The 12,199-nt window shown below is 36.6% G+C and overlaps 1 protein-coding gene across 50 annotated transcripts in view; it reads right to left on the reverse strand.

Moving 5' to 3' along the window:
* LOC126725303 (putative disease resistance protein RGA3) overlaps window positions 1-11,681 on the reverse strand; it is a 51,949-nt gene extending 40,268 nt beyond the window's left edge. For all 50 annotated transcript variants that reach the window (XM_050429878.1, XM_050429877.1, XM_050429894.1 and 47 more), the window contains exon 1: window positions 9,901-11,681. In XM_050429878.1, the coding sequence (XP_050285835.1) occupies window positions 9,901-11,265 (1,365 nt within the window). In that variant the 5' untranslated portion in view covers window positions 11,266-11,681. The remainder of the gene's footprint in view (window positions 1-9,900) is intronic.
* Between the last annotated feature and the right edge of the window lie 518 nt (window positions 11,682-12,199).

Genomic DNA, 12,199 nt, shown 5'->3' on the forward strand with positions numbered 1-12,199 from the left:
AGCCAAAGGACCTTTGCTGTTTTTCGGAGAGTAAAATTAAATTTATCTATCAATGCACTTTTTTTTTTCCTTTTTTTTTTTTTTTTTTTTGAAGAAACACTTGCATCTACATTTCCAATTTTCCATGGACCTTTATTTAATTTTTGTTACACCTAACTTCTTAAAAAGTTAGATGGAACATAGCAGCAAATTCTATGGTAATAAGAAGTTAATAACTAATATATATGGTTTACCAAAAAAAAAAACTAATATATATATATATATATGGATATAAATTACAATCTGCAAAATTGATCTGGGCTGCCATAACCATAAAAGCCATAAATTTGATTTTTTGATGTTCGTGATCAAGTTTTATTTAAAAACCATGCATTGCTGAAGGCTAGACTATCTACTTTTTCCCACTAGAACTCTTTCACATTTTAAATTTACAGGCAATTACTATCCAAAATTGCAAAATACTAATTTTAAGAGACCAATATAAAATTAATACTAAACATACAAAATTTTTTACAATAGTTGAATTGAAAAATTTTTATTGGTTTTCATCTAAGAACATTACCTACTAACAATTTATCACATCAATAGTTGTGAAATTTTTGTGCCTCTAGAGTAATTGGTTTATATTTATCTAGCTCTATGGGATCTATATAGACCATACTATCCTCTATAATCTAACTTATCTAAGAGCATTTACATCAATGGTGCTAGAAAATTTAACTTTCAACCCTCAAAATAACTATTTTATTTATTTTAACATCTCACTTAATAATATACCATATATCTCATTTTTTTTACTTTAACACATTACCTATTAAAATAATACTAGCTTCTAAGCACGTGAGAGGGTCTTCTATTTTTTGTGAAAAAAATTAATAATTTGCATCTATTATAATTTAAGATTATAACATTTCCCAATCACAACAAAAAAACCTAAAAGTGTGATGAGTACTATGTGTTTGCAGGTGAAATAATTTTTCATTACACCCTAGGTTTTTTTGTTGTGATTAAAAAATGTTGTAATTCCAAATTACAATATATACAAATTATTAACTTTTTCCCCAAAAAAATATAAGAGTCTAAGGCTAGTTTTATTTATGACAGTTATCAAGTTGTATTTAATCCTAAAATGTAGTACGTTTTAATCCAAAAATTTAGCCATGTCTAACATACCCATAACAAAAAGTTAAAAAGTGTTTATATTTAAAATTTAGCAACCAGCATTTTTTTTCTTTTAGGCTTCGTTTGGGAGTTCATAAGGGAATGGAAATGAATGAAATCAAATCAAATGTATTTAAGTAAGGGAAAAGAATAGAAAAGAATTGAATGGAATAGAATTAAGTAACTTTAATTGGATGTTTTAAAATAAAGGAATGAAAATGAATAGAATATAAGTAATCTTGTTTGGGAGTAACATGGAAAAAATGAAATGAAATCATTTTATAATAATATTACAATTAGACCCCTATTTTAAAATAAATGGTTGAATATATAGAAATATTTTTGGAGTTTTAGTAAAAGAATCATTAAATCTAATTTCATTTCCTCCCAATTTCAAGGGAAATGAAAATTTGAGGTTTTAAGGGAATAGAGAGGAATAAGTGTTCCCACCTACCTATTCCATTTCCCCCCACTTAAACTCCCAAACAAGGGAATGAACTTTCCATTCCCTCCATTAAAACTCCCAAACAAGGGAATGGAAGAATATTCTAAAATTATTCTTTTCATTCTTTTTCATTCCATTTCATTCCCTCCTCCCAAACGAGGCCTAACGGTAAAAGACTCAAAAAAAAAAAATTTGTTATAGTTTTTTTTTTTTTGGGTTAAGGAAATGCTCTAGATGTGCATCCACATTTTTTTTTTCCTTTTTAATGGTTATCAAGTAGTATTTAATCCTAAAATTTAGCCATGTATTAAATATCCATAACAAAAGGTTAAAAATAGCTTAGATTTACAATTTAGCAACTACCATTTTTTTTTCTTTTACGGTAAAAGGCTCAAATTTTTGTTGTTTTATTTTTTTTATTATTATTTTTTTTTTGGGTTAAGGAAAGGCTCAGATGTGCATCCACGTTTTTTCTTTTTAGTGGTGTTGTTGTTGTTATTTTATTTAGGACAGATATCAAGTTGTATTTAATCCTAAAATGTTTGTGTTTTAATCCTAAAATTTATCCATGTACTATACATCCATAACAAAAAGTTAAAAGAGCTTTTATATTTAAAATTTAGCAACTAACATTTTTTTTTTCTTTCAAGGTAAAAGGCTCAATTTTAATCCTAAAATGTAGTGTTTTAATCCTAAAAGTTAGCCACTTACTACAAATCCATTAAAAAAACCTTTAAAACTGAGAAGGGGTACATAACATTTTTGATGGAGTATTATATTAATAATTATAAAAAAGGTAAATTGAATTTCACATAAAATTATACAAATGTGTGTGTGTGAGAGAGAGAGAGACAGAGACAGAGAGAGACAGAGTCTGAGAGAGAAAGGGCTGGTCGGGGTTGACTGTTAGATTTTCTGAGCAGGAAAGTGGAAGTCTCTTTTTTTTGATAGGTAAAAAAAAATTTATTAGAAGAGAAAAAGCAAGTAAAAAATACAAGATTCACGATTGTGGACAAGAAGAAAAGAGGGAAAAGAACAGCAAATAGGCATTAAGTTATCCTAAGAATCAAAATAAAATCCGTGATAGTAGAACAATCCGAGAGGCCCCAACACCGAGACCAATCAAAGAGGGTCCATCTGCAAGAATCTAGCAACTGATCCAATGATTTCGCCAAATCCTCAAAAGAACGCCGATTCCATTTTGCCCAAATATTCCACATTAAACAACCAAGAACCAGATTCCAAATATCAGAATTATGTTTCCCAAGCCACTGATACCAACAAAAAAATAAGTCTGTAACGGAACCTGGCATGACCCAATCAATCCCAAACAGCTGAAGCATATACATCCACAGAGAATGAGCAACGGGACAAGAAATCAGCAAGTGATCCACAGATTCCTCATTACAGCAACACATACAACAACAATTTACCAAAGTTCAACCTCGAAGCATAAGATTATCCAACGTAAGGATCTGACCATGAGCTGCTGTCCACATAAAGAATGCCACCCTTTTAGGAACCTTTACTTTCCAAATGCCTTTTCCAAGGGAAAGAAGTAAGAGTTGCATTTCGAATCTTAATATAAAAAGACCGAACATCAAACTTCCCACTTCCATTAAGACATCAAGAAAGTTTGTCACTACCTCCACCCCTAGGAATTCGAGTTTGAATAGAGTGGAGAAGGGAATAGGAAGCCGCCAACTCCCAATCATTAAATTCCCTATAAAATCTTAGACTCCATACTCTATCATTATCACCAACCAGAGGACTTAACACTTCAGAAATAAAAACTTCCTTATTGGCTGAAAACGCAAATAGCTAAGGATAAAGAGATTTGAGAGAATTACCCCCAATCCACTTATCATGCCAAAAGAGAATACAAGAACCATCCCCACCACAAAAGACACATGCCTAGAAAAACTTTCCCACCCGTCACTAATACTTCTCCATAAACCACAACCATGAGCCCTTCTACAAACTCTAGTGCTCCAACCCCCTTTCTCCTCCCCATATTTCGTGGCTATAACCCTCCGCCATAGATGAGTAGTTTCGTGTCCATATCTCCAAAGCCATTTTCCCAGTAGAGCCTAATTAAACGACACCAAATTTCGAATTCCCAACCCACCAGCTCACGAGGTAAGCAAACTTTTTCCCAAGCCACCAAAGGGTATTTGAAACACTCAGCTGAAGAACCCCACAAAAAATTTCTCTGAATAAGTTCTAATCTCATTGCCACAGCTTTAGAAACAGTAAAAAAGGAAAGATAATAGGTCGGGAGGCTAGACAATGTACTTTTTAACAAGGTGAGTTTGCCACCTTTTGACAAATAAAGCCACTTCCAGCCTGCCAACTTCTTCTCCATCCTCTCTAGAATCGGATTCCAAATAGAGGCTGTCTTATACGAGGTACCCAATGGCATTCCCAAATAAATCATGGGCAAGCTACCCACCCTGCAATGAAGAATTTTAGCCAAATTGTGAATGTTGCTCACCTCCCTAATAGGGACAATTTCACTTTTCCCCATATTCACCTTCAAACCAGTAAAAGCTTGAAAACAAGACAAAACCAGCCTAATAGATAGCAACTACTCCCTGGAAGCATCACAGAAAAGAATGGTGTCATCTGCAAATAAAAGATGAGAAATACGAATGCTAATAGAGCTAATAGGTCCCACATGAAAACCCTGAATAAGGCCACCGTCCTCAGTTTTCTTCAAAATCCGACATAAAACCTCCATGATCAAAAGAAAAAGAAGGGGAGATAACGGATCACCTTGTCTAAGGCCTCTAGAACTACCAAAAAAGCCAGTAGGAGAACCATTAACCAAGATTGAGAAACAAACAGTAGATACACAAGCCTTTACCCAACTTCTCCATCGATCCCCAAAGCCCATCCCCTCTAGCAAATAGAACAAAGTATCCCAACATACATGATCATAGGCTTTCTCAATGTCTAACTTACACACCACCCCTGGAATCTGACATTTCAGTCTACTATCTAGGCATTCATTAGCTATAAGCACAGAGTCTAAAATCTATCTACCACCAACAAAACAATTTTGAGACTCCGAAATGAGTTTATCCAACACCGTCCTCAATCTATTAGCCAACACTTTAGAAAGCAACTTGTACACACTGCTCAATAAACTGATAGGCCTGAATTGCCACTGCTTGCCATAGGTAGGTAAAATATTCCCTTTCCGGTCACCATCGACTGACTGACCAACTCCACCACTGTTATTCGAGGATACTTCTGCTGGAGTTACTGATTTTTCACCAGATAAGAAATTCCTAAGTTCCTTCTAGATCGGAGACCAACCAGCACGATTAGAACTTGCCAATATCATAACACATCCTCTCTGAGCCCCCCCAAAATATACTGTTATAGCCACAAAGAGACCAACATTATTAGATCTACCACAAAACTCTATCAATTTTCCATTTTCCCTGAATCTTTTACAAAGGACGTCTTGACCAGGCACCCAATCTCATATGTCGGAAAAACAAGAAATGATCCACTCAATGCCCCTACGTCCAACCCAAATAGAACTCCTAACATTCCGGCAGTTCTCATGTATGGCATATGAATCAGACCGCCCCGCATCAAAAGAGAAAGAAAAGAGTTTTGCATCAATACAAAAAGACCTCTTACTGCCCTTATGTTCATGAGTTATAGGAGGGGTATTTTGTAAAGTTTTTATGGAGGGAATAATGGGTGCAGCTATAGGTGCCGGTGTAAGGTTAGACAATTTGCTGAGGTTAGGCCCCTGAGGAGGTGGGGACGGGGTAGTCAAGGTTGGAGGAGGGGGATAAGGGAATGGATAAACCCCAAACTGTGGAGGAAAACACCAAGAAAGGGAGGGAGGTGTATGTAGAGATGGTAAGAAAGGGAAAAGGGGTGGTGGCGGTTGGGGGAAAGGATGAGGGTCGGGTGGAGGGGGGGGGGGGAGGGGAGGGGGAGGAGGCAAATTTTAACAGCACCGGGGTTCATAAAAAATTCATAAATATGCAACCTTTCAACAAAGCCATTTCTAAGGTAAGTTTTCTTGCTGGCAGATTGTTTTCAAGAGAATTTTATCTAATACATTAACGCATCCATGAGATAGATATAAGGGATGCAACCTACAACTATTAATTATTGCTCAAAGGATGGCTTGCAAAGATGGCAGCAATACCTTTATAGATTGGATAAGCGTAGGAGTAGCATGTGGATCCATGGGAGGAGCTCACAAGGATGCACTCTAGGTGGAATACAGCATGGTGTGTTTTTGGGGATTTTAATATCATTCAATATCCGAGTGAGAGATTTGATAGTGAGGCTTTCAATCCGGCTATGTTTGCATTTTCATATTTCATTGAGGCTAATTTCCTTGTGGATTTACCTCTTGAAAGGGCTTCGTTCACCTGGTTTAGAGATTCAAGGACAGATTGTATGTCAAGAATAGACAGGACCTTAGCATCGGTGGATTGGGTAGATCATTTTGGGAATGTGTCTCTAAGGGTACTCCCCCGAGTAGTCTCTGATCATTGCCCTCTTTTGATGGTTGCTAGTTGTGTTAATAAAGGTCGAAGTGCCTTTAAATTTGAGAATATGTGGTTGAAAGGAGGGATTTGTGGAGAGAGTTCGACAATGGCGGAATGGGTATTGTTTTCTGGTTCTCCGAGTATTATTCTGGCTTGTAAATTAAAAGCTCTTAAAGATGACTTGAAAAAGTGGAATAAGGAGGTTTTTGAGGACTTGGCCTTTAGGAAGAAATGCCTTTTATCTGAGTTGTTGGATTTGGATGCAAGGGAGGACTTGTTGGGTCTTTCGCAAGAAGAGCAAACGCGTCGTGGCCAGATTAAAGGCGACATTGCACACTTAGCCTCTTTGGAGGAGATTTCTTGGAGACAAAAGTCTCGGATATTGTTTGTGAAGAAGGGTGACAATAATACTCGCTTTTTTCATCCGGTAGCAAACTCGCATAAAAGAACTAATCATATTCGAGGTATAGAGGTAGATGGGGTCCTTTATGAGGATAAGGAAGAGGTGCGGTCTAAGGTGGTTCAGTTTTACTAGGGCTTGTACACGGAGTCAGTTTCTCGGCGTCCTTCTATGGAAGGTTTGGAGTTTGCTAGTATTGAGGAGGATGAGCGGTTTGTTCTTGAGAGGGATTTTTCTAAGGAGGAGGCGGTACAAGTCCTCCAAGAGATGGAGGGTGATAAAGCTCTCAACTAACTTTAAACAATTGAATCTATGTTTCAATGGTATATTAAGGATTTTTTGTTTTTTTTTTTTTTTTTCAAATACAACTTGGGCTTAGTGGCTCAAGCTATCGGCTCAAGATTTATTGGTGCTAGGTAGCATTTGGCAATGAGCTTTTAATGCAGTGTTGTTAAGAGTAAAGTGAATTTGGTTACCCTAGGGCCTAGGTCCTAGCCATAGCATAGTTAGACTTATCTCAATTAAAACAAAAACTTTTATAAGTTAGACTTTTATATTTCTTTTACAGTAAAAGGCTCAATTTTAATCCTAAAATGTAGTGTTTTAATCATTTAATTCTTATTTTATCATTATTACTATATAGCCTTGGTGAGAAACCTTTATAATTGATTCTGGGTCAATAACTTACTCCTCAACCAATGGATGGTGCCTAGGATGATGGTGATCAAAGAACTTTCCCTTACCTAGCACCCTTGACGTTTCTATCGTAATGAAGTCATCACAAGCTTCCCTATCATCTGTAACATCACCCACTCCTGCTGCCTTAAGAACCATAGCAACTGCCATACACCAGTCCCTCTTAGCCTACATGCTCCATTTATTCTTAGAGTAATGTTTCCCAAACCAATTTCTCCAACCAAATTGAATCTCAAACATTGTAAACACGTCACTCCACAGAGCATTTGCAACACAATAACGAAGCAAAAGATGAATCAATGTTTCCCCACTAAATTGGAATATACAATACCAGCTTACTAATGCAAAACCCCTCTTGATAAGATTATCAAGAGTAAGAATCCTACCTCATGCTGTAGTCCACAAAAAGAATGACACCCTCCTTGGGACCTTACCATGCCAATGCTCTTCCATGGAAAAGAATGATCATTTGTACCACAAACGGACTTATATTAAGACCGAATATCAAAATTTCCACTCCCATTCAATCGCCATGTCATACTATCAGCCCCCTCTCCCCTAGGCACCTTAGAATAATTTTGATCAAGAAAAGAATATACTGTTTTCATCTCCCCATCATGTAAGTCTCTGTGGAACTGAAATTCCAACTCAAAATCTCCCCGTCCAACTGAGAATCCAACACAATAGAAACTAATGGCCTGTTTGGATGTTTAAAAAAGGAGGGAGAGTAGAGTAGAGGGAAGAAGAGTAATTTAATTACCTTATTTGGAAGTTTTTTAAGGAAGGAGTGGGAGGGATTTGGAGGGGTTTCAACTACTTCTAACCCCTCATTTTTAATTCCCCCAAGTTGGAGAGATTTGAAGGGAGAGTAGAGTAGATAAATTATTGACCAAATGAATTTCCTAATTTATCCTTTCTAAGTTAACAAAATTACAAACTGATTATATCCTTTGTTTGTTTCCTGAGAAAATTTAACACTGTTATCTAACGAACTCTGTTATCCTGTTACACTCTAACCCCCAAAATAATCTTTTTGTTTGTTAGGTTTATTAAAAGCACCGATTATGGAGGCAGAAAGTATTGTTAAGTAAGATTTGTTCTAGCCAGAACACAAAATCAGTGCGCTAGTTATCAATCTAAGGCATGATTAGAATCAGGTATCATGAATCAAATTCAATATATATATATATATATTTGAAACCAAAATAAGTAAAAAGAGATGATAAGTGTTAAAGAACATAAATTCATTAGTATTGCTGCTTGATAGGCAGAATATTTGATTGGCGTTTTTAAATTGAAGAAACTTTGTATTCCTAGTCCAAGTGCAATTCGTATTACTATTATTCAAAGGAAAGCCACCGCCTGTTCTAACTTCTAAGTGCATTAGGAGTCTAAATAAATAGCTTGTAAAAGCCGAATATTTATGTGGGTGCATTATGCTCCACCAAAATCTCTGACCCCCAACGGCTAGCTAATATACAGTAATTAAGGAACTCTGTTACACTCTGTTTCCCGTATATAAGAACAGAGCAGCTGTATCTTCCGTTTGGGAGAAGGTGAAAATCAATTTCTTCACTACTTCTTGGGCTACACTGGTAGAGCTAGTCTCAACAAGAAAAAAACCATAATATTGGTCAAGATATTAGTCATTGAGGTGAAGATCAAGTAAAGATTCAAGAAGATTATTTACAAAAAATTTATTTGAAATCAAGTTTGTTGCATCAAGGTATTTTATTTAAAATCTTTCTAATTAAAATGTCAAATTCTAGTAAGTATGTGGTTATGGATAATATGATCCTGATTTTAATTCTGATATGTATTTCATAGATGAGATGCATTTAGATTATTCAGCAATAGCACATAGGACGGGGCTGTACATTGGCTAGGAGGCTGTGTGGGGAAGAAGAGAAGTTTTGGAAGAGGAAAGAGGTGAGAGAGAGGCTGGGGTTGGTGGGGAGGTGAATCGGTGGTCTTGGGGATGTGTAGGTGTGGGTTTTGGGGTTGAAGGTGGCTGCTACCATGGCTGTTTGGGGAGTGAGAAGCTGTGGGAATTGTTTGTTTCTCGGGAAAGTTGAGGAAATTGGAGGAGGTTTTTGATTTTTTATTATAATTTTTTTTTTAGGTAATTAAAATTATTTTATAATAGTTAATAGTAGTTTTATACCGATGGAATGAGAATGTTGATTAAATAATTATTTAATCTAACAAATTAATTATAGAATAATATTGAAGTTTATTTTCAAATAGGGGTAAATTTGTCTATTTAAATCATTTCCTTCATTCTCCCTCTTAATTTTTAAAATATCCAAATAAGAAGAAGGATTAATCTCTTTCCCCTTACTAATTTTAAAAACATCAATTACTAATTTTAAAAACATCCAAACAAGGTGGAGGATAACCATTCTACTTTACTCTCCTCTCCGTTACTCTCCTCTCCTCTACTCTACTCTACTCTCCTCTCTCTCTAAACTTTCAAACAAGCCATAAAGCTTCCTCGTCCATTGAACACTTGAACAGATTAGGGTAACTTATTTCTGTTATGACTAAATTTATTTAGTTTTGGGCATAAAGTATTGTTAAGTCCCAAAAAACAACTTAAATATTCATATGGTATGGACATAAAGAAAGGCAGGATTAATGAAGAACAAAACAAGAGGGCATGCAAGATTTACCCAGCCAAGAGAGAAGCAGCCATGGATGACACCTTCATTTGTGAACGAGGTCTTGACAGTATAATGTGCAGAATGCAGGAATTTTGCCCTGAAGACTCTAATGGCATCTTCTTTGTATGTCTCCCCGAGGGCTCGAAAAATTACAATGCTAATAACACGTACTTTGTCATCTTCTATAGCATGATCGCTGCCATATTTTGGATGCGGAGGCATGCCAGTCATTACATAACAAAAGCATCTACTCCCCAAGTGAAGCAAGGTTGAGGAGGATTGCAACTGCTGAGGAACATTAAAGATAGCATCCATACCCATCTCCTTGAAGACTACATGGCGGCGGTAATTTTTAAACCTTGTACCCATTTCATCCTCCTGTTGTTGTTGGATATTTAGTTCATCTCCTTCCCCTAATTCCTCCCACTCTTCTTTATCTTCTTCCTCCAACTCCTCCCCCTCTTCTTCTTCAGTTTCTTCCTCCTCCTCCTCTTCATCTTCTTCATCTTTGTCTTCATCTTCTTCTTGTTCGTCCTCCTTAGCTACTGGGGCTATTGCAGCTACCGTGTTGTGGTAACATCCATAAAAGGTACCATCTACAAACTCAATCCTGCCTGAGACATTACGGAGGTGAGAAGGGAGGGTTATTCCTTTTGTCCATTGCTCTCTGTCAAGATCAAAACAGTAGAGGCGCTCTTTTCCCCGCTGCCAAGCTATAAGGAGAACCTTCCTTCTTTCAACAGCGTGCCCCACCCATCTAGTCTCCACATTCCCAATGGGGGGATTTGGGAGGATGGTCCAGTTATCATCTTTAGGATGATAGACCTCAAACAAAGAGAGGCTTTTGAGTTCTGAGTCCTTTATCCAGGATATGTCGAAAATGTCAGTTGTGAAGTTGCTTCCAAGGACATAAATTTTCTCATCCGCCACAAAGGCCCAGGGCCAAGACTTACCACTGTTCATCGCTGTACCGTGCAGCAGCAAGCTGGGGGTGGTGGGATCAAAAATATAGACATCTCGAGGAAAAAAATCCCGTTTTACATTCTTGTACTTTATCTTTACATCTTCATCAATGCATGGGTAATCTATATCGTATTCGCCGCCCATGAAGTACAATTTGGAGCCCAGTGAAACGCAACACATGTTTCCAGGGTATTCTCCGGTTTTGAGTTGGAGGATTGGGGCAAGATGATTTGGATTGATTATTTGTTCGTCTTGGGCGTCTTTGGTTGGGGGAGGAGGGAGAGGATTTGGTACATCAATCTCATACAAGGAATACGTGACTGGGCTATATGTGTGCCACAAGTATAAGTAAAGCTTGTTCGATTGTGTATCTGTACGACACGGTTGTAACGACGATGACACTGAAGCCATCGTCTTTCTATTGGTCAAAGTGAAACCGGAACTGGGTTACCACTTTACCAAAAATGAAATCAAATAAAAAAAATTAGGTTATTTTTTAAAAGGACTGGCGGCGTTTGGTTACTAACCTGGAGTTCTGGATCCTCCAAGATAGAAATTTCTTTCGCCTGTAATCGGAAGCGGTTAAGGGACACTTGACGAACTGATTAGATTTTTTGCTGGTTTTTCTTCAGATCGGCGAGCTGCTGTAGAGCTGTAGAAGGCGCGACTAGAGCTTGAGAGTTTTACCTCTATTTGTTTTTTGTTTTTTGTTTTTTGTTTTTTTTTTTTTAGGAACGCCCTTCTATTTGTTTTAAATGGAAACTTTGGTGTGATTTTTAAACTGAATGTAGAGTTAAACTGAATGCGTTCAAGAAGAAGAATAAGAGATAGAAAAGAGGTAATTAGAGGTGATACTGATACTTTTCTTTCCTGCTTTATTAATGAACCGGAAGTACCAAAGATTCCCAATTTCCCACATGGGCACTCAACATGATTAAAGCCTAATGTGGGGACAAAGAAAAGCACAGCCCATGAGTGAGAGAGACAGCAGAAGAAAGGGAAAAAAAAATAATTAAAGGAAAAGCCAAACGACCTTCTGCTGTTTCCTGTTTGTTAGGCTCACGCTTTACTGGCTGCTGTTATTGTGTTAACACATGAAGAAATCTACGTAAGAATCAAATTTGCTATGAAAACTTACTTCACAATAATAATATAAATGCCTACCCAAATGGTAAGTTATGATTAGTAGATGGTTGTTTTTATAGGAATCTATCAATGACACCTCTTTTTATTTTTTATTTTTTTATTTTTTTTTTATTTTTGGTCATTCACAACAACTTGCTAACACAATAAACTGTGGAAAAAAAAAAATTCTATACACATTGATTCTTGTCTTGATAGAATA

Source organism: Quercus robur, chromosome 5 (assembly GCF_932294415.1).
Source record: "Quercus robur chromosome 5, dhQueRobu3.1, whole genome shotgun sequence".
NCBI lineage: Eukaryota > Viridiplantae > Streptophyta > Magnoliopsida > Fagales > Fagaceae > Quercus > Quercus robur.